Genomic DNA, 24,049 nt, shown 5'->3' with positions numbered 1-24,049 from the left:
CCCCGGGGAGCAGTTAGGGGTTAAGTGTCTTGCTCAGGGACAATTAGACGCATAGGCCCAATTCCAGTGTCGGCCCTAACAGACCTCACCCATTTAAGTCTGTGAGGACTTGGGGACTGTCCCTCTCTAAATTGTTTAGTGCATGAGGGCTCTGGCAGAGGCCTTCATGCACCCTTTCCATAAGTCTGCATTTTATGACTGAGGGAATAAAATGAACAGAATAACCTAGAGACAATACTACTACGAAATAATAATAATAATTATTATTATTATTACCCTTATAAATACTTACATTGACTAGTTTAATTAAGGACAGCAAGAGTTTTCAAAGTTATGTTATTCACCTATGCTGTAATGTTGATAGATAGCTTTATTTGTCCTCACGGAAATTCCTTTTGCACCAAGCAGCCATCAGGACACAAAATATCACAACACATAAAGACACTATACAGTACATAGACAGATCACACAATACACTGACAATACTTCACCGCTGCTCTCTAACAGAGAGGAAAATAGAATAGGCTACCTGCAGTCATCGTTCAATAGACAAATGATCTTGAAGCCTTTGCCTAGGGCTGTCACGATTATGACATTTTACATGACGATTAATTTTCTCTCAAATAATTGCGATTAACGATTTAATTGTGTTTTTGTCGTTGACAATTACGTTTCTGTTTGGCTTTTAGGCTTTGAAGTTACACATGGTAGATAAGACACATAAGCTAAATATACAAAGAAATGACTGACATATTTGACAACTTTATACTTAAAAAAGAACATTGATAGTGGAAATAGCCGATCTACAAGCTCACAACGCGTCGCATTGCGACGCGTTGTGAGCTTGTAGATCTGCTCTTTCCACTATTTTTTACATGGAAACGATTATGACGATTATGAAAAATAATCACGATTATGTCAAATAATCACGATTAGACGATTATGTAATAATTTTGACAGCCCTACCTTTGCCTACAACATTGCTACTGTGTGCCGTCGCCCTGATGGTAAAAGGCAGTATTGACTGTATAACGTGTGTTTTGGTTCTAAGTACCCGGGTCTCATACATTGATGTCATACTCTCAAGTTGTCTCAGCTATCTTGCTGGATACATTGATGATTTTATGGAGTTTCCTATTAACCAATGATAATGAGCCATAATCAGTGGTGGAAAAAGTACTCATATATTTTACTTAAGTAAAAGTATCAATACTGCAATATATATTCTGTTACAAGTAAAAGTCTGGAATTAAACATTCACTTGAGTAAAAATATGAAAGTGTTGGGATCAAAAAGTAACAAAAGTAAAGGTACAAAATGTTTGAAAATAGCAGATCTACAAGCTCACAATGCGTCAACAAATCTACGCGTTGTGAACTTCTAGATTGGCTGTTTTCAAATAGCCACGGTATAAAATAGGGCTAAAGTGGTTTATGTATATATCTGCAAAATAACTAGTAACTAAAGTTTTGGTGGAGTGAAAAGTACAATATTTGGATCCGAGATGTAGTGGAGTAGAAGTAAAAGTATTGGAAATTGGAAGTGCTCAAGTAAAGTACACATACCTCAAAATTGTACTTAAGTACAGTACTTACATGTAAGTAAATCTGCTTAGTCACTTTACACCACTGGCCATAATGTTGTCTAATGCATACATGGGCAACTGGCGGCCCGGGGGCCACATGCGGCCCCCACCTTCACTTAATGCGGCCAGCAGGTTAATACCGAAATACTGATATATTATTGATTTCAGCTGTTACAATTCCAAACATGACCTGCTTTAATTCCGTCAGTAGCTTAATGACTAGTATAGTAGTATTAAAATATATTTTTTTATGTCCAATGTATTTGAATTTAGGTTCATAAAGTTAACATGAGTATATAACTAAATGCGTTTGAAATTAAATCAAAATGTTACATTTCAGGATTCCAATTAAGAAATAACAAAAATAATTCAGGATTCCAATTCAAAAGAAGCAAAAATAGCTGATCTACAAGCTCAAAACGCATCGCAGCCCTCACCATCATCAAAGTTGCCCACCCCTGGTCTAACGTGACTGTTGTTGTGTGTTGTCCCGTGTCCAGGTGTGGTTCACAGTGCTGGACCACTACCACAGACTGACTGCCACCATCTCTGACCTGGTCATGGGGAACTCCTACAGCTTCAGGGTGTTCTCAGTCAACAAAGTGGGCAAAAGCGAGTCCTGTACTATCACCAAGGATTTGGCGCATATCCAGAAGACTGGTAACCTTCTTTTTTTTTTACGTTTGCATCTTCTTTTTTTTTAATCCACGTGTTATACTGCAACGGTGGATTTTGTGTGTGTGTGTGTGTGTGTGTGTGTGTGTGTGTGTGTGTGTGTGCGTGCGTGCGTGCGTGCGTGCGTGCGTGCGTGCATGCGTGCGTGCGTGTGTGTGTGCGTTGTAGGGATGGGACGATATGAAAATGTCATATCACGATTATTGTGACAAAAGAAATCGTGATTTACGATATTATCGCGCTAATCAAAATCCATTATCCTGGGGCGGACGTTTGATAGAGAGTGAAAAAAAGACTGTATCGAGTTAAAAGTATGTATATTATAAGTACCTTTTACCAATTATGGAGGGTTTAAATGGTACAAATAAAAGGTGAATTGATGCCAGTGCATGACGGAGGACGATATCGCCATAAATTAAATCTCCACAATACGATTGTTATTTTTTTATCACTATAAACGATAATATCGCGTATTGTCCCATCACTAGTGCGTTGCTGGGTGTTCCTCTGCTCATCCTGGACTGAACTAGACCTTGTTGTTATTGTGACACACAGCCATAGTCTACACCCCCCCTGAGTACAAGGACCCGGACTACAGTGAGCCCCCCAAGTTCACCACCCCCCTCAATGACCGTGCCACCACAGTGGGATATAATGCCAAGCTGCTGTGCTCCGTACGTGGATACCCCATGGTATGGTAATGATTCTCACTCTGTCACACATGCACGCACGCACGCGCATGCACACACACACACACACACACGCACGCACGCACGCACGCACGCACGCACGCACGCACGCACGCACGCACGCACGCACACACGCACGCACGCACACACACACACACACACACACACACACACACACACACACACCTCTGCACCAAAGTACCCTAATGCAGTGATTGCCATCTGGTTCCATTTCTACACTCTCAGACGTGAAAGGGTACATTTTGGTTCCCAATCATTTTGCTGGGGACCACCTGGAAACCCCTGTAGGACCCCTGCACAGGTCAAAGCAGGGAAATACTGCACTGGGGGACTGCTCCGGGCTTTAGACGAGGTCAAGTTTGCAATGTGGAAACAATTTGCCAGACCACACCTAAATTCACAGATGGATACAGGGCGTGACAATGACAACTGCGTCGGTCACAGACTAGCTGGCAATAATACTTGTGCTGTTTTGCGCTGGGTGTACGATAGGGCTCTGAGAGTGTAAAAGTGGACCCAAAAGACATTAGTTTTTTCGGCCTTTTGGCTAAGATCAAGTGTAAAAGACATTTGTTTTTACACTCACATTCAGATGGACTGAAGTGCGATATGTTCACAAACCTCCAAGTACTCCTTGGGTGGGTCTCGGCTCTATGAAATCCACTCTCTGCCACAACTAAAGTCTCTGCTCCCCATCGAATGTCCTGGATTACAATGGCTTTCTCATGTAGCATGCCCCACAGTAGTTGCTGACAGCTGCCAATTGGCTGGTATTCTGTAACTGACTGGCATTTAAATGGTGACCTGTACAGTAAAGTGGTTCAGATACACGTGGTAGCTTACTGTAACCCGGTGGAGATGTCATGATAATGTCATGGAAGTCAGGGTGCATCCTGGCATGGGGAAGATGCTCACTTCACCTTACATCTGTGGGTCTGACATAATGCTGCACACATTGCTAAGTTGTCATTCTTCTTGTCTTTGAAAAGATGTTAACTGTACGCAAGTGATAATTTTTGTATAAACAATAAGTCGTTTTTTTCTTTTCTTTTCTTTTTTCTGTTAAATGATTCTATATTCCATTGTGTGTTTGTTCCGTAACAGAGGGGTATCACTCTCTCCAGCTTTTTGTTTTTAGATTATGTTACCATTTGAGCAAATCAGGATAAGAGAACTCATTTAACAACTTCAATTCCAAATGTCTCCTTATGTTTTTGTATCCGGTATCATGTTATGTTTATGAAAGAGCTGGAGAGACGGAGACCTGTTGCTGAACAAACACTATAGCAATGATTAATAATTACACTCATCTAAACAAAAGGATATCACTTGCACCTTTCAGTCATATCATACGATACATGTATGAAATGATTGGAAGTGGTATCAGCCTAGCAACAAGGCTGTGTCTATCCTGGTTATAAGGTTGTTGGCCAGGGAGATGGATTGCTCAGAGAGAGCACGAGTTGTGCTTACACCGTAAGAAGGTCAGTGTCAGCACATCTTGAGAAGCGCCTGCCTTCAATTAATTAAAACAGTATTATAAGTACAGGTATATAGGGTTTAAGCACTTAGCCAATCTCCAAGATCACACCGTGTCGTATGGCGATGTGTTGTGGGAGCCTTTCGATTTCCTATTTTTGGTTAATGTTTGCCCCAGAATAGAGACGTTATGTCTCGAGTTGTTAAAGAATCTTTAGTGTTAATCTTGTTGCTGTGGGTATACACCCATATTAAACCATTTGCGTGTGTTGTATAGCATGCCCAATGAGGTATTAACGTTGCATCTATAAAGACCTCATGTTGAGCGGAGCTTGGCTAGCTTCAGTATGTCTATGTGGCAGTCTCAGTATGTGTCTCTCTGTACTTGGCGGTCGCTGCTCTGGTTAAACTTAATCTTTACAGTTGTCTGTTCCTTACTGACGCAGAGGGCTCAGATGGCAGGTGATGATTTGTCAGTGATTTGACCCAGTTGTCCTTGGCTCCTCACTCCGTGTGCCATTGAGAAGGCACGAGGCAGTGGGCAGACTGGGCACGGCAGGGTGCTGCATGGTGACTTGCCTTGCAGAACATGGTCGTGCAGAACATCGCTCTGCTCTTAGCAGGAGAACTGAAGGAAGCATTGAAGGAGAAGATGATGAGTGTGGAGATGAGGAAGGAGCATGAGTGATAGAGGAGGACGTGAAGGGTGTTAGACTGGCAGGGGAATTGTGTTTCAAGGACAGCTGAAGAGAGGCTGAAGAGAGCCTTTAAATGTACAGGACATACTGTACGTAGACTGAGAGATTAGCAGTGGAATCAGTCTGATCAGTTTGGTAAAAGTCGAATCAGACTCCCTCGATCAATTAGTCGACTAATCAAGGTCAGTCCTTACAGTATATATACAGTATATACCAGTAAGACGCCACAAGCGACCTCGCCCTAAAGGGTGAGGTCGCGCCATGTCTTGGCCATCTGACCTCATATGGGAATGCCCATATATGGAGGCCACATCTGCCACATACCACACTAACAGAATCCATATATAGCCAACACAGATGGCCAAGACAGCCCATATTTTTGTGGCTGGTTCTACAAACAGGGATCTCCAAACATCAAGGATCTCCATATATGGGTATAAAAGGGATTCTGTGATTGTGGTTCCCCCGACATCACAGTGATGTCAGCGTGATGTCAGAGCAGCAAACCCATAGACCATAAAAAAGCGTACGCGTCCAGACGGAGACATGATGTGCTGTTTCACATAACATACCAGTAAGATGCCTAAGGGCGAAAAGCAGGGCGAGGTCGCGCCATATGTCTTGGCCATATATGGATTCTGTTGGTGTGGTTCTCCTAACAGGGCATTATCTGGGATACAATCTCTTTTATGCCCATATATGGAGATCCCTAACAGAATCGCTTTTATGCCCATACAGTATATGTAGATCCCTGCTCTGTGTATCTGACATCACTGTGATGTTCCTATTTATGCCTATATATGGTGTCCCTGCTCTGAGTATGTGACATCACTGTGATGTCACAGTGATGTGTCAGGGGAACCACAGTGTCAGGCGTTACCTGTCTGGACGGACGTCCGCACAGACACAGACAAACTCTGACGGTTCTGATAGTAAACTGCGACCTACGGTCGGAAAAAACGTGTGTGTTAGTGCTGTATACAGCAGGTGTATGTGTGTGGTTATGCCTTTTAATGTGTGCATGCGAATGCGATATGATGTGGTGCTTTAGTCGCTAAATTCGGAGGTAAGCTATGGGTTCAATGGTGGTGGTCCAAGCGCTTTGCTTGAATTTCCGTGATGACTCTGGTGGTGAAGCCCTAATCCAGGTTTGATCTACATAGCGGGATGTCCATGTCTAAATTGAGTCCACTGTGGACTGGCTGCCAGGCTTGGGTTCTGCCAGCGAAGCAAACCTAACTGGAGCAGCTGTTCGAAAACCTACCCAGTGACCCTTTGCTGGACCATGGAGACAATGCTTGTTACTTAACTTATCGGCCATTTCTTGACTTCTTTTTATGACATTGGCAATTTGAATAGGGCTCAGGTGGGTAAAATAACATAAAGTTCAGCTTATGTGTGTAGTTAAACGTTCTCTTCATATCTTCTCTTCAAAAATGTATTCATTTGTTTGCTTACTTCTTTTGCTCATGTGATTGAAAGGCCAAAAGGAGACGGGACGGGCGGTAGAAAGAAACACAGGGCAGAAGAAGAGGAGAGCGAGATAAGAATGGCAGGTTTCCCTCTCTTGGTTGAGAGTCCATGTTGCTGTGCTATCTCACAGCAGGCTGCTTGCTGGAGGCACTATTTTTGCCAAACCAGCTACAGTATCAGTGTGACTGTAGATACCCACACAGAGTTCTAAAAGAACCTGAGAGGGCATAAGATAACTGCCTGTGTGTGTGTGTGTGTGGGTGTGTGTGTGTGTGTGTGTGTGTGTGTGTGTGTGTGTGTGTGTGTGTGTGTGTGTGTGTGTGTGTGTGTGTGTGTGTGTGTGTGTGTGTGTGTGTGTGTGTGTGTGTGGGTGTGTGTGTGCGCACGTGCGTACGTGCAACAAAGTAATTGTAACATCTCAGAGGCTAAATTCATCCTCATCACAGTGGTGTCAGTTCAGAAAAAGCTAAGGTATGGCAACATGACTGGTGTCTTGCACGTGCGCGAAGGCGCGCGTGCAAGACACCAGTCATGTTGCCATACCTTAGCAACAGGCATGATACATTTATTTTAAGAAGTACATTTCTTTTATATGGTTTCTTGGGCTGGATATGGCAGCCTGGAACGGTTGTTCAAGTGCAACTAAACTTGGCATGTTAGTATTAGTAAACGTGCCACAATTAACAATAACGCATTGCACCTGTGCAGCTGACCTGCGGAACCTGGGAATATGCCATTCTGTCAAGATGGGGAGAATACAAGTGTGGAGAAATTATAATTATAATACCTTGTTAAAGTGACCATTTTGTAAAACTTTGCATTTGTAGTTATTTTACTGTAATTTAACAACATAATAACCAGCACAGATAGAAAAAGAGACATTCATGTATTTATATTTAAAAGTAACTTTTATTTCCCCCCCTGGACTCAGGGTATGGCAGCTGCATACCCCTGCCATACCCAATTGACGCCCCTGCCTCATCACACGCTATTTTTAGCCCTCTCTCATGCCTCCATCGGCCTTCTGCTCATCAGTGACATGGTGTTGTTGGATCTGTGTCCCACAGTGATCTTGCCAGCAGGGTCTGGTCAAAGACGCTAGATTGAAACTAAGACGCCGCAACCTTGACCGATTTCCTGCATCTGTGTCACGGTGGGTGGGCACGCGACACCCAGACAGACCAGAAGCAAGTTGTGAGTCTCTTAACTCTCTTAGGATGTCTTAAACTGTCATCAAAGTAGCTTAAAAGTAGCTTACCTTTGCGATTTTATAGAAAGATATGCCCATCCATTATTTCCAAATGCAATCTTTTGTAAAATACAGGCGTATCATCGAGCCAAACTGACTGCTGGGGGACAGCCTATTGCAATGAACGAGGCTCGCAAATGTCCCTCGCTCGCATCAGTAGTTTAGGGCATAGAAATGGAGAAACTAGATCCAGGCATAGAAAACGACCAGAAAAGTGATTCCGCCTCCATTGTTGTTTATGTGTGGTCGAGATTTGAGACCAGCGTTACGGGAGCTGTTTCTACTGTAGACACCTTTTTAAATGTTTGAACATATATAAACATTTTTCAACATGTAAATGATTATGACGATTATCCCAAAATAATTGCGATTATGTAAAATAATTGCGATTATGTCAAATAATTGCGATTAGACGATTATGTCAAATAATTGCGATTAGACGATTATGTATTAATTGTGACAGCCCTAAACGTGAGCACGGTTTATGACCAATTATTTTGCCCCACAGTCACTGAATAAACATTGGACCCGTTCTTCGTAAGCCACACAATATTTCTGGCACATAAATGGTATTTCTCAGGCAGACAAATCAGGAGGAAAGAATATATCCATTCAAGATATCCAAAAGACCAGTTGTGATGGAATCATCAAATGTGTTTCTGGGTGGAGAGGAACTTGAACTTGTGTCAGAGTTCAAGTACCTCGGGGTCATGTTAGACTCAACCCTAACCTTTAAAAAACATGTAAAAAAGGTTACAAACACAATCAAGTTCAACCTTCAGAACTTTAAACAAATCAGACCTTTTTTGGCAGTTAGTGCTGCTAAATCTTATCTCCAATGCATGATCCTATCACACATTGAGTACTGTTTCACAAACTGGTCTTGCACAGGTATAACGACTCTCAAACCCATTGAACAGCTATATAAGAGTGCGCTTAAGCTAAGGTATTCGATAGGAAACCCCACTCATATCACCATTGTAATATTCTTCAGAGGTACCGTTTTTTGAGTTTCACTAATTTTAAGGTATTTAAACAGGTCAGTATCATATATAAGACCCTAAATGGTCTATGCCCACCTCCCCTAAAGGAATTCATAAAAAGGAAGCCTGATAGAGGACTCAATACTAGAGCAATCACTAGAGGGGATTGCGAAGTACCGTACCAGGTAACCGCTTTTGGAAAAAACACCCTTTCAGTGCAGGGATGTTCAATCTGGAATGACCTACCTCTAACAATAAGAGACTGTTTGTCATTTCCATCCTTCAAGTTCAATCTAAAAAAATGGTTAGTTGACAATCAAACCTGTGACCATGTATAGTTCTAAGAGTACAGCTCATGTCATGTACGTATATTTTTAACTATCCTTTTCTAATGTAGGGTACTGTTAGTAATATGTGTTGTTTTGTTGTTTTTTCTTGGTTCAGGAAAAATTGTATTTGTATGTATGTTCTTAGGCGCCCTCTCCTAATGTAGGGTTACTGTTTGTTGGTATGTATTGTTTTGTCTTCATGTGGGGACTACGGATGAAATTTAGCATTCTTGCTAATTCCGGCTTATTTACATTGCTTTCATGTAGTGTTCATTAATATGCATTGTCCCGTCTAAATAAACAAATTTAAAAAAAAAAAAAAAAAAAAAAAAATCTGTTTGTGTGTACTAAAAACTCATAGGACGTTCGCGGGATCGGAATGATCACCTGGGGTGACCACCACGTGCACTTAGGAGACCTCAGGTTTGCACCATAGTCCATAAGGCTTGGCATGCTGTATCTTCTTAATCAAGGATCTTTGGCTTGGTTTTATGGGTCCCATCATGGGTTCCATTTGAGCACTTAAAATAAAACAGGATTTTACTGTGAACTATCCTTCGTGTTGCTGCCTTGAAATCCACACCTGGAGGTGTAAAAGCCCCATGGGTGGAGGGTAATGGAAGCAACAGACCCCTCTGAAGTTGATACCTGTGTGTGTGTGTGTGTGTGTGTGTGTGTGTGTGTGTGTGTGTGTGTGTGCGTGTGCGTGTGCGTGTGCGTGTGTGCGTGTGTGCGTGTGTGTGTGTGTGTGTGCGCGCATGCTTGCGTGTGTGGAGGGGGAAGCAACAATAATGGAAGTGTATAAGATCTCCGAACCATGATAGGCTAAAGCAGTGGTCCTCAACCTTTTCAGGCAGCAACCCCCAAAATAATCATATTTTAACTGGGGGACCCCCATCCTGACGAGCACTAAGAGTTGAGGCATTACATTTCGTATAACATGGTTTTATTGTGAAAATAGCAGATCTATATGCTCACAACGCCTATGTAGATTTTCACAATTTCTGCCTCTAATATTTGACAATTTGGCCAATGTTTAATTTGTCATGTTAGAGGCATTCAAAAGTCCTTAAATTTTCACTTTAGAATTGTGCAGATACCCTCTATACACTTAAACTTTATGTTGGTTTGTTTACAGTTGAGTGAGAAAACAATGTTGCACGTTAAGTGAATCATCTGGGGACCCCCTGGGGGTCCCGACCCACGGTTGAGAACCGCTGGGCTAAAGGGTTTGATGTACATGTTAAGGGAAACCCAGAGCAGCACATTACTGGGCACAGAAAACAAGGCTTCAGTTACTCCCACTCAATGCAATTCTACCTCCCAGAAACACACACTCAAGGTTGGCTAGCATTGTGGTTTGATGTCATTACATATCGCATATTGTGTTCTGCAACCTAGGAAAAGCTCTGCCCTGCGAGGTGTGGCAGAATTACATCACTCCCTCTGCCTGTGCCTGGCATCTTTATGGACCCTGGCCTGGACTGGTGCTCATGCAATGATAGAAACAGACGTTGGTGTTGAATATTGATTGAATACTTTATTCAGCAGAAATTCAAACTAGAGATGCACCAATATCTTATCGGTATCGGATTAAGTCATATCGGGATATCGGATATCGGATATCGGACATCGAACACAACGTCACCGATCCAAGTCACAGATAAAATAAAATAAAAGTCTCTGGCTTATAAATATGCAATATAATCACACAATTGTAAGCCCATAACCAAACGTTTTAGCATGTACTAAAATAAATAAATTATATCCCACAATCTTTTTCGTCGCTCCTCCACTCTTGAGACAAGACACGTGTTGCCATTGCATTTTGCACTCAGTTGCACTGACAGCACTCTGTTATTTGAACTGAAGCCTATCCTACAATTAATAAATGGCTTTAATTGAAAGGTTATGCATATTTTTTATACTTAATGTGTAGCCTACTGTTACTGTATCGGGTATCGGTAAAGTATCGGGAAATATCCAAATGTATATATCGGATTGGATCGAAACTGAAAAAAACTGTATCGGTGCATCCCTAATTCAAACGGCACAAGTATAGTAACACCAAAAAAAGTCCTTGCGGTTATTCAATTCATAAACGTGAATTGAATGAAATTACAATTTACAATTTATAATTTAGGCATTTAGCAGACGCTTTTAATACAAAGCGATTTACAATAAGCCCACCCACCTGAGCCCTATTCAAATTGCCTATCTAGCTTCATGTATGGTCATTGAGGGAAGGGGAGTGTTTAGGTGGAGTCTGAAGAGGTGAATCTTCAGTCCACAGCGGAAGATAGGGAGTGAGTCTGTAGTTCTAAGTGTGACAGGGAGTTTATTCCACAGCTTGGGGGCCAGGAGGGCAAATTGTCTAGGGGTTTTTAGCGAGGGTTCTGTCAGCATCCTTGTGTTGGCTGATCTGAGTGAACGGGTGGGGTTGTAGTTTGGAGGTATGGAGGAGCCGTACCTTTGGCTGCTTTGAAGCAGCATCTGTGTTTTGTATTCAGTGCGGGCCGCAACCAGGAGCCAGTGGAGGGAGCGGAGAAGGGGGGAGACATGTGAGAATTTTGGCTGGTTGTAGACCAGGCGTGCCGCGGCATTTTGGATCAGTTGGAGAGGCTTAAGTGCACATGCCGGGAGGCCAGTGAGGAGAGAGTTAAGTTACAGTAGTCAAGTTTTGATACGACAGATGTCTGGATGAGGAGCTGGGCTGACTCCTGGGTGAGGAAAGGTCTGATTCTATGGATGTTATAGAGTGTGAACCTACAGGACCGGGTGACTGATGCAATGTGTGCCTTGAATGATAGCTGGCTGTCCAGGACCACATCAAGGTTTCTAGCAGTTGGAACCAAAGTCACCAATTCAATATCATCACCAATATAAAACACTATAATGTACTGTCAGACAGTAGGGGAAAAATCTAATTGAACAATGTGGGATGATGGGGCGAGACATACAGACACGGGGCATGTGTATTGTGTACGCAGTACATACAGTACAGACAAAGCCAGATATAGGAGCGGCTATAGCACCTCTCAAAAAGAAGGTGGGGGTAAAGAGAGGGAGTGGGGGGGGAGTGGGGGGGGGGGGGGGGGGGGCTGTGATCACCTGTTTAAAGGGGAGACCTGGACTAGCTGTTTTACCATCTGATTAACCTCGCATCACCAGGCTTTCCGCTGGGGGAAAGCCTGGTCTTCGTTTACTAAACGGGCCGTTTGATCCGGTCGGGAGCGGAAGAGCTCCTACGTTTTTCTGTAGTCCAAAACGGACTACACTTTGGCCGGAAACAACGACTGGAAACAGTTTCAACCCAGTTAGCGCATGCGCAAGTAGTTAGCGCATGCGCAAGTACGGGTTAAAACCTGGTTAAAACTGTTTCCGGTCGTTGTTTCCGGCCAAAGTGTAGTCCGTTTTGGACTACAGAAAAACGTAGGAGCCCTTCCGCTCCCGACCGGATCAAAAGCCCGAAATTGGAAGCCAGCCCAGGCTACCATCTGATAATGTTAATCTGACGAAGATGATGTCCAAAAACGATCCTGTCCATCTACCATGTGACACCTGTTATAATTTTGATAATGTTTTATTGTATGCAACCATTCAAATATTAACCACAACGTGGCATCCCAATTTTGAGAATGGGATCATAGGAAAACACACACGCACGCACGCACGCACGCACGCACGCACACACACACACACACACACACACACACACACACACACACACACACACACACACACACACACACACACACACACACACACACACACACACAAATTGTGAAAATAGCTGAGCTAGATCTAGAGCCACTATGTATTTTCGCTATTTTAGAAATGGGTCTATGCCTGGTAACTTATTTTTTTGCCACCCCCCTATTTTCTCTGTATCAATCATTAACCCCGTCCTTCCCCTGGCCCTGCTCTCTGCTCAGCCTATGGTGGAGTGGTTGAAAAACCATTGTGTCATCGGCGATGACGCCAAGTTCCGCCAGATCTCCAAACAGGGCGTGTGCTGCCTGGAGATCCGCAAGACCGGCAACTTTGACGGCGGCGTGTACACCTGCAGGGCCAAGAACGCCCAGGGAGAGGCCGCCGTCTCCTGTAGGTTAGAGGTCAAACGTAAGTATCACCAGGGGCAGACGGAGGTTTAGGCCTCGTATTGTTTAATGTTTTAACTATTGAAAAATAGCAGATCTACAAGCTCACAGCGCGGCACTGTGAGCTTGTAGATCTGCTAGTTTTGAAGAAAGAAAAATGTGCAAGTCTTTGAATATATGTTTTTAAAAGAGAACGTTTGTAACTCAAATATTTGCTTCTGGGGGGGGGGTCCCTGGAACAGCATATTTTGAGATGGGGGTCCGTTGCCAAATACATATCATTTTGGGGGGTCGTTGACATGATAAAGTTTGAGAACCACTGACATAGAAACATAGGTTTTTCAGAAAACCTTAGAAGGATTTAGAAGACACTTATTGAATCGGGTAAAAATATTCAAAAACGTGCACAGATTTTCAAGATTTTTCAAGTGTCGTGCTGCAAGCTTGTATATCTGCTATTTTGTAATAGTTAAAGCATAACATAATGCGTAATAATGCGTTCCCGGTCTTAATGGGTTAATTTGATGTGTGTCCAGTTGACAGAAATGTGTCTTTTGTCTGTAAATGTCATTGACGTGATTAAAAGGAAATTGCACTCTGCTTTGTGCCCACAGAGCCCATCCTTGCAGAGGAGAAGGAGAAATAATTTAACACCCAGTCAACAATCAAAAGGTAAGGATCAAAAAGAACAGTACTAGATTAGAATGTCAGACTGCATAATGTCATAATGCCACTTAATAGTTTTTTCTACATCTCCTCCGGGATAATCTCTTGAATGGCTCCCATGGCAACCACATATTATCCCCTCTCTCAAGTGTTGTATTCAGTCTCGGCTAAAGTCTGCCCCCCCCTGGCAGACTTAGACTCAAGTCATTCCAGCCAGCTGACGATTTTAATCCTATATTGACCAGGTTCCCCCAGGCGACTATTGGTTCCCTACTCCCTCTACATCAAATATCTTTGATAAAACATGCAAATGTTCTGTTTTTACAGAATGTTTACATTTTTTTTTTGATTATGACATGTCCAGAATAGAGACGCCGGCGTTCATGTGGTAAAGACTGTGGTTATCAGACTCTTCTGGCTCTTCTTAGGGCAGATACAAAAATCACATTATACTTGACATTTAACCACTTAAACCCCAATATCCCTACTCTGGTTGGAACATAAGCCGACAATAGTAGATGCACAAGCTGTGTGAGCTTGTAGATCGGCACCCACTTGGAGAAAGCCTGGGTTAACAGACAAACTTCCCGTCCTTGTTGCATCCACATCCCTACCTACTCCCCCCTCCCCTCTCCATTCCCTGCGTCACCCCTGGTAGGTTGAAGTTCTACTTTGGGATGCAGTAATGTGTGAAAGATTAATGCTGGTCAAATTGCAATACTAAAGACCTATTTAAAGGACAACTTTGTTTTTTTTTTACAACAAGGGTTCATATTTTAGATAGTCATTAGAGAAAAGAAAAGATGAGTGTTAAAATGTTTTGGGAATGCATTCAAGTGGCTAAATATGTATTTTTATACACAATAAGCCCATTCCCAAGATGCACCGCAATCTTTCATGGACAGATGTGACATATGGGGGCTGGTATAAATAGTAACAAAGAAAATGCCGGCTTATTGTGTCTAAAAAGACATATTTAGCCACTTGTACGCATGCCCCCACCCACTGAAATCAAAATAATAAAATCGCTAAAACAACAGAAAGCAGTAAATGAAAACATTTTAACACTCATCTTTTCTTTTCTCTAATTACAATGTAAAATATGAACCCTTGTTGTAAAAAAACAAAGTTGTCCTTTAATGTTTATTCAGCACACTGTCATGCGGCCATGTTCAAGTTTGGGATTTGGTACTCTGTTTTAAGCCGTTTAAATGCGTGAAGTGGTTTACCATTTCAAGGAGAGACAGAAAAGTATTTACTGTAGAAATGTGTTCCGTTACTTTGAGTCGAGCTATTCTCAGCCCGTCACAGAGCGCCGCTCCGACCACTGAGGACGTTAAGCCTTGTAAAACTAATTATGAAAATATGTAAAGTATGAGAAATGCCTAGGTGAAGAAGAAAGGAGAGAGCAGGGGTCTTCAACGTTTTCAGGCCAAGGACCCCTTAGTTGAGAGAGAGATGAAGCAGGGACCCCCACAACCTGTTGATAGATGCCATATAGTTTCAACTTTTGACAGCACAATCATCAGTGTATTTTGGATTCATGTACATTTTTGTTTTCAGATATTTAACCACTTGAACCGTCAATACTTAATAAACTTGTCCTTTCACTCTGTACTTAGTTTGCTCTTTTTCCTCTCTACACCAAAAATAACCGATCTACAAGCTCACAGCGCCTCGCAGCGTGAGGCATTGTGAGCTTGTAGAACTGCTATTTTTGGCTAAAGTTCTCCGAATATGGACGCTAGGGTTCAAGTGGTTAATATAAAAAAGGAGAAAAAAAGTTTCTATCACTCAAAGATTTGGAGGACCCCTTGTAGTAACTCTGGGGATCCCCTAGGGGTCCCAGACCCCCTGTTGAAGACCCCTGGGAAAGAGCAAAGACGGAATAGGGGAAAGAAATACAGAGAGAAACAAAAAAATAGATAAATGTAGAGCGAATGAAGTTGTAAAGTCAGGCAGATGTTCGTGGGGCGATGCAGAGGATAAGTGGAGAGGAAATGAGGATTGCTTAGTGTAAAGGACATGCCGGTGAGGCTTTTTATGGCTCTGTGAAACACTGTGTAGGCTATCACTTTACACTACCAGTGGACATTCAGATCCTGAGTGCTAACACACATCATCTCATAATGCCTCACAGCATGTAAACGTTTGATGCTCAGCTCTCGTCTCTGTTAGCGCACTCAAATTCTCCCTAAGGCAACTTTCCACTGTAAATACTGAGTCCACCTCTTCTCCTTTCCTCTCTTCCTTCCCCAATTTCGCCTAGTTTTCAATCACTATTTAGCATAAACCTCCCCCTGCCCCCCCCAATTGACCCCTAATTTCCTGCACTAATCGCAAACCAGTGGCAGGTCAGAGGATCCTGGTGACTAGGCGTGTATCAAAACAACATCCCGGATCCGACAATGGAAGCTTGTTATTGGCTGAACCGGAGGTAGGGAGCGCTCCGTTGTATTCGCCTGGACCGTGCGGAGGTGCCGAGAGCTCACTCGTGTATAGTAATATAATAGGCCTACATGCAATGTTTCATAACATATTGGCCTAACACAAGAAATAATCATAAACATTCTATATTTATAAGGTCAAGTATTATACTTAATAATTGGGACTTACAAGAAGTTAAGAACCATTATCATAGTTATAATAGGCCTAAATGTTTACAGTAGTTTAGGCATTTTGGTTTGATAAGGTTGTGGGCAGAACAATTTGTCCTTGTTTGTTATTTGACTATTTTTACTTTAATTATTAATAAAGACATTTCATAGAGAATTAGTGATTATAATAAATAGCCTATGTCGTGATTGTTGTTATAGCTAGATCAGATTGTGTTTATAACACCGGCGCGCCTCCGTCATCTCCACCGAAAACAAGCGCTCCTCCCTTGTTCCATTGTCGGATCCGGGATGCTGTTTTGATTCACACTGGTGACTAAGGGAACGGTCTTTTCCTTCCTCTCATTAGCTTCCTGTCAATCACTACGCGTGCGGTGGGGAGGTATTCACTGAGAGCAGCCGTCTTTGGTCCCATAAGATGCAGCCATACATGGGAGTGCTTCCCCAAGGGGAGAGAAGAGAAAGAAGAGTCTCTTTGGTTCCATAGTGTCTAAAAATAACTCCATAAGATCTGCATCATGGGCCAAACTCTTCACATTACCATGAGTCAACAGACACAGAGGGCAGGCAGCGAGAAGGGGAAAGAATGGGCTAAGAGGGCAATAGCAAGGACAGAAAGCCACTGCTGACCAGTGGTGGAAGGTTCGCGGCCTTCGGCCGCTCACATCTAGAGTCCACGCCCGCTTCTTTACTAAAAAACTTTTTTTTTTCAAAAAAAAAAAAATGTTTTTTGAAAAAAAAAAAAAAAGTTAATTTTTTTTTAAAAATAAATAAAATAAAAGTTAAAAAAATAAATAAATAAAATAAAAATGTTTTGGGGGGGAACTATTGTGGCGGAACTATTGTGCCGCAGCGCACGTTTACGGTCGGACATATTTGACCGCCGGACGCACTGGAGAGAAGTGACTGTTATGCCTCTGCTATTTCTCTGCAGTCACTGTGGAGGCAGCAGCAGCAGCGCACATGCACAGTGGTGTCAAATTTCACTCTCTCTCTCTCTCTCGCTTGCCCGCCCCCCCTCCCCTGTTGCCTCCTCTCTCTCGTGCTTAGCGAATGAGCGGACGGCATAGGGTTATGGGCGGTATTCCTTACGTCCTGACGACTACCGACTACCTATGCGACGACTACCTATGCGACTACCTATGAGTTGAAGTCGATGTAAAGGGGGTTGGAAGTGGGATGCGGCAATAAGCCCATTGTAAATATAAGATCAATACTGCCATAGAAATACTCTGTTACAAGTAGTCTTCACTTTTCGGGGTTGTAACCGGTCTGGAGCGGAAACCACAACACGTCATGTTGTAGTACTCAAAGAACTACAATTTGCCGAAAAGATCAAACCGGATTCAGTTTTAACCCAAAATATTCCCCTGCGCTCAAGGACATACTTTTAGGGCCTACCTAATAAACTCCTTGATGCGTAGTTTTGCTTTTGAAAAATTTGTTTGGTACATGCATCTTTTAGTCCAACTGTTAACTACTGGCAAGACTACGCTAGGCTACTCGAGAATTTTAAAAGGGATTGGTGAAACAAACGGGGGTAACCAAATCAAAGCGACGCCGCTTCTTCTAGTGGTTTCCGCAACCGCGTATTTCCCGGTGAACCTAAGCGCAACGGTGGGGGCTTGGGAGTGTGGGGAACACGCACCACTGACTATTGCTGATGATGGAGAGGTTATATACGGTTACTTAGCCTTTATGTATTGAGATTGAGAATGAGAGGCACTCTTGCCGATTTAGTACGAGACGCGTCGCCAATAGAGGCCTTTCTGGGCCCGCCCCTTTCCCCCCTCCCCCTGAGCGGCAGCCATGATGGAGTTACTGCTGCAGCAGTGTGTGTCTATGTCTATGTCTATGGAGATGGGACTTTTAATGAAATTAGTCATTACCAGTCCCATCTCCATGATATTTAGATCTAATTCCTTCGCCAGTTCCATCCGCATGATTTGTAGATCTAATTCTATGAGTCCCATCCCCATGATTTGTAGGTCTAATACCATCGCCAGTCCCATCCTTATGATTCGTAGATCTAATTCTGTCTGTTCCATCTCAATTATGTGTAGGTATAATTCCATCGCCAGTTCCATCCACATGATTTGTAGATCTAATTCTATACAGTTCCATCCTCATGATTTGTAGATCTAAATCCATCGCCAGTCCCATCCTTATGATTTGTAGATCTAATTCTATCAGTCCCATCTCAATTATGTGAAGGTCAAATTCTATAGCCAGTTCCATCCCCATGATTTGTAAGTCTAATTCGATACAGTCCCATCTCCATATTCTTTAGATCTAATTCCCATGATTTGTAGATCTAATTCCATCACCAGTTCCATCCCCATAATGTGTAGGTACAATTCCATCGCCAGTTTCGCCAGTTTCATCCGCATGATTTGTAGATCTAATTATATCAGATCCTTCCCAATGATTTGTAGATCTAATTCCACCGCCAGCTCTATCCTTATGATTTGTAGATCTAATTCTATTAGTCCCATCTCAATTTTGTGTAGGTCTAATTCCATCACCAGTTCCATCTGCATGATTTGTAGATCTAATTCTATCTGTCCCATCCCCATCATCTGTAGGTCTAATTCCATCACCAGTTCCATCTGCATGATTTGTAGATCTAATTCTATGAATCCCATCCCCATGATTTGTTGGTCTAATTCCATCGCCAGTCCCATCCTTATGATTTGTAGATCTAATTCCGTCACCAGTCCCATCCCTATCATTTGTATGTCTAATTCTATTGCTAGTTCCATCCACATGATTTGTAGATCTAATTCATGTGCCGAATCTGAAGCCGGTGGGACGAACGTTTCTCGAGATAAGTGGATTACATACATACATACTCACAGAGATTTGTCACATTTATTGTAAGCAGATGAATTATGTGGATGGGACTGTATCGAATTAGACCTACAAATCATGGGGATGGAACTGGCGATGGAATTAGATCTAAACATAATTGAGATGTGACTGATAGAATTAGATCTACAAATCATGCAGATGAAACTGGCAATAGAATTGGACATACACATCATGGGGATGGGACTGGTGATGGAATTAGATCTACAAATCATGACGATGGAACTATATAGAATTAGATCTACAAATCATGCGGATAGAACTGGCGATGGAATTAGACCTAAACATAATTGAGATGGGACTGATAGAATTAGATCTACAAATCTTAAGGATGAGACTGGCGATGGTATTAGACCTACAAATCATGGGGATGGGACTCATAGAATTAGATCTACAAATCATACAGATGGAACTGGCGAATCTGCCGATGGAATTGGACCTACACATTATGGGGATGGGACTGGTGATGGAATTAGATCTACAAATCATGGGGATGTGACTATCGAATTAGATCTAAATAACATGGAGTTGGGAATGTATCGAATTAGACCTACACATCATGGGGATGGAACTGGCGATGGAATTAGACCTAAACATAATTGAGATGGGACTGATAGAATTAGATCAACAAATCATAAGGATGGGACTGGCGATGGAATTAGATCTACAAATCATGAGGATGGAACTATATAGAATTAGATCAACAAATCATGTGGATGGAACTGGCGATGGAATTATACCTACACATAATTGAGATGGGACTGATGGAATTAGATCTACAAATCATAAGGATAGAACTGGTGGTGAAATTAGATCTAAAAATCATTGGGATGGATCTGATAAAATTAGATCAACACATCATGCGGATAGAACTGGCGATGGAATTAGACCTAAACATAATTGAGATGGAACAGATAGAATTAGATCTACAAATCATAAGGATGGGACTGGCGATGGAATTAGACCTACAAATCATGGAGATGGGACTCATAGAATTAGATTTACAAATCATTTGGATGGAACTGGCGATGGAATTAGACCTAAACATAATTGAGATGGAACAGATAGAATTAGATCTACGAATCATAATGATGGGACTGGCGATGGTATTAGACCTACAAATCATGGGGATGGGACTCATAGAATTAGATCTACAAATCATGCGGATGGAACTGGCGAAGGAATTAGATCTAAATATCATGGAGATGGGACTGGTAATGACTAATTTCATTAAAAGTCCCATCTCCATAGACATAGACATAGACACACACTGCTGCAGCAGTAACTCCATCATGGCTGCCGCTCAGGGGGAGGGGGGAAAGGGGCGGGCCCAGATAGGCCTCTATTGCAAGATATTTAAAAGTTATTTGGGGCCATGATGATAACCTTTTCTTCCCACAACTAGAATAAGGATTTATATTGTCTGTGTTATTGTTTACAACCACAACAATTATTCACGTGTGGCAAGATCCGCTAGTTTTTAGTAGCCGGCTAATAGTGTAGGCTTAGAAGCCTTTTCAGAAGTTAATTTAATGTTTTCCATTTAATGATTTCCTTTATCCTCGTCTAATCTTGCGCTAATGCACGCAACAGTTTTTGCCATGTTTTAAGGCCGTGTGTAGGCTTTTCAGAAGTTAATTTAATGTTTTCCATTTAATGATTTCCTTTATCGCCATCTTCCGCTAATGCACGCAACTGTTTTAGCCAGGTTTTAAGGTCTTATTGTTTCTCATAAGCTCGCGACCATCCTTGCCCATCGGCCCCCACCTTTGCGCACAGGTTCAACGGGAAATATGCGGTCGCGTGGTTTCCGCGCTATAGGCGGAAACCAAACAGCCTGTAGTGAACGAACACCAGAAAGCCTGGTAGGTGAGGTTAGTTACAAGTAAAAGTCCGGAGTTCAAAATTAACTTCAGTAAAAGTACACAAGTATTGGCATAAAAATTTACTTAAAGTACCAAAAGTAAAAGTACTCGTCATTATATGCAGAATGTCCCATTTCAAAAATTGAGTATTTAGAAAATAGCAGATCTACAAGCTCACATTACGTTGCGATTCGACTTGTAGATCGGCTATTTTCAAATGGCTGAAATGTACTGTATATAGGGTTGAAGTGGTTAAGGTATGTTTTGTAATAAGAATCAATATCTACAAAATAACTAGTAGCTTTTCAAATACATTTAGTGGAGTAAAAGTACAATATTTGGATGTAGAAGTAAAAGTACAGAAAATTTGAATCACTCAAGTACAATTACCTCAAATTTGTACTTAAGTACAGTACTTGTAGTAAGTAAATGTACTTAGTTACTTTACACCACTGCTGCCGACTGAGACGTGTGACAGGTCGTGACGTGCACACAGTGCCACTCACAACGATCTACTGATGTTGCCTGGCTCAAGTGACTGTCGTCACCTCAACGGGGAATTCACACCAGCCATTACTATCCCTCTGCTTTAGCGCAAAATGCAATGAAAATGTGTCCGAGGTGTGAGTGACGGTACACCCTCGTAAAATAAGCGAGTTGTGGTCCAAGCGAGAGCTCTGCGGCCTGGAGCCGCTATAGCTCACAGACAGGAAGGAGAAATACAGAGACTTGCTTGTCTGTGGCAGCATGCATGTTTGTAAAGAGTGCATCTCTCCACTCCGACATGTCTCCTTTCCGGCATGTCTCCATTCCGACACTAACCCTATCTCTAACCCTAACCCTAAACCTTAGGCCCATGGGAGTGTCGCCACTCCGACAATAAGAAGTCAATTTCGGAGTGGCGACATGTCGGAATGGAGAGAGCCTCCCGTTTGGAGTGGATGTGTACATTTTGTAAGAATGCAGGCCCTGTAGATGCACAGATTCACACTGACAGTATTGATTGATGGACTGATTGAAGACTTTATTAGAAGTTTGCATAGGTAAAGGTGCAGTTTCATGACTACAGTTACACAGTCAACTAAAAGGATAAACACCTCAAGAAAGCTTTTGGGCTTGTTTCAATTGGGTCCTTTTTCAAACGCATATAACATTGCATGACAGACAAATAAAACGCAGTGCTATGCTGAAAATATAGTAAAATAAAGTTGTAAAACACAATGCAAAATAAATGGTATTTACAATAGAAAGGTCAGGGGGAGGTGACAACTGATAGTTTGTAATGTTATAAATATTTGCTACTTCCATACAGTAGTCTGTTTCTTTGGTGTTGAGTGTACTGTATGTCTAGTGTACACCAACACTAGTCTACCATTCTTTCTTCTTCAGAGCACATTGCACTTCTGTTGAACTTTTCTAAACCTTGACGCTTCCCTTTGTGACGCTTCCATGTGACCCTGCCATTGTAGGGAATCACTCTCTCCATAGAGTCTAGAAGACAATGCTCAAAATGCACCGGCGAAATACCACTGCTAGTGTAAATTCGGCACAATTCAACCTCTTCTCTTTGCCTGTCTGTCTTACAGTGCTTTAAAAGGGCCAGCAGGAGTCTAGGTCTTATCTAACATATAATTTTCGGAATGTCTGAGTGAGTGTCTGTCTGTCTGAGTGTCTGTCACAGCGTTTCTCCTCAATGGCTGGAGCAATTGATCTGAAATCGCATCACCATAAGCATATGAACACACCTGACATAACTGTGAAGCCCGTTTGTCACTTTCACAAATCATATGCTGTATATTAGCATTTTTATGGTGTATCTACTATCTATTCTGCATCTAGCATGAGGCTTATCTATTCTGCATCTAGCATGAGGCAACATGTTTAACCAGCTGTGTGTGTGTGTGTGTGTGTGTGTGTGTGTGTGTGTGTGTGTGTGTGTGTGTGTGTGTGTGTGTGTGTGTGTGTGCGTGCGCACACGCGGGTGGGGGGGTTGTCTGGCCCCGTTATAGATGTTGTCCAAAAATCATGCAGATCGGTACACAGTATCTCTGTAGCCATTAAACGAAACGGGTATTTCTTACATTGATGCTCCTACATATTATCATGTAAGCACCAGTTAAAGTTACTTTCCATCCCTCATATACTGTGTGCACAGTGCACACCCCATAACCCACACACTGCACATCATTTCAGAGCTCATATCTTTGAACGGGTAAGGGCTAGTGTTTTAAACTTTTAAGATGAGTCGGAGCCGTGGGTCTGTGTCAGGGCACTTTATTATGCACGTGCATATCTGTCCCTTTATGGATGTTTCTCTGCTTTCTTCTCCAGAGGGGAGGTGAGCGGCGGATGGCTCTGCCGCTGTGTGTACATAGTGAATGGAACAGAACTCAAGCTACAACCAACTTCACATTCGGTTCCTCCCGATCCACGAACACACCAAATTCTTTATCATTTTTCATTTTTAACTGAACATTGTGGCAATGTGACTCCGTGGCTTTTCAAGCAACATGCATTTAGGCTTTAGTTTGCAGGGAAAACTAAATTCCTCCTACCATGTATGTAGCATAGTTTTGACTTGTTTTCATGTCTGTGTCTGATTTCTTATATATTTTTTCTTCCCCATATACAGTATATACTACTTAATAAAATGGAGAACCCATGAACATGTTATAGTGACTTTAAGGATATGTTAAAGTGTACTTTTGGACTCTGAGACAGAAATGTTCTTCCTTGTCAGTATCATGATCAGTG

The 24,049-nt window shown here is 42.3% G+C and overlaps 1 protein-coding gene across 1 annotated transcript in view; it reads left to right on the top strand.

The window, feature by feature from the left end:
* The window catches only part of mybpha (myosin binding protein Ha), a gene marked incomplete at both ends in the record, with an annotated part of 57,506 nt that overhangs the window by 27,299 nt on the left and 6,158 nt on the right, over positions 1 to 24,049 (top strand). The window contains 3 exons of the mRNA XM_080732694.1: positions 2,086 to 2,245; positions 2,816 to 2,952; positions 13,117 to 13,303. Of these exons, the coding sequence (XP_080588820.1) occupies positions 2,086 to 2,245; positions 2,816 to 2,952; positions 13,117 to 13,303 (484 nt within the window). The remainder of the gene's footprint in view (positions 1 to 2,085; positions 2,246 to 2,815; positions 2,953 to 13,116; positions 13,304 to 24,049) is intronic.

The sequence above is a fragment of the Nannobrachium achirus genome (assembly GCF_963921795.1).
Source record: "Nannobrachium achirus genome assembly, chromosome: 9".
NCBI lineage: Eukaryota > Metazoa > Chordata > Actinopteri > Myctophiformes > Myctophidae > Nannobrachium > Nannobrachium achirus.
Note: the sequence above shows the minus strand (reverse complement) of the source record. Positions and strands in the feature narration are given on the sequence as shown.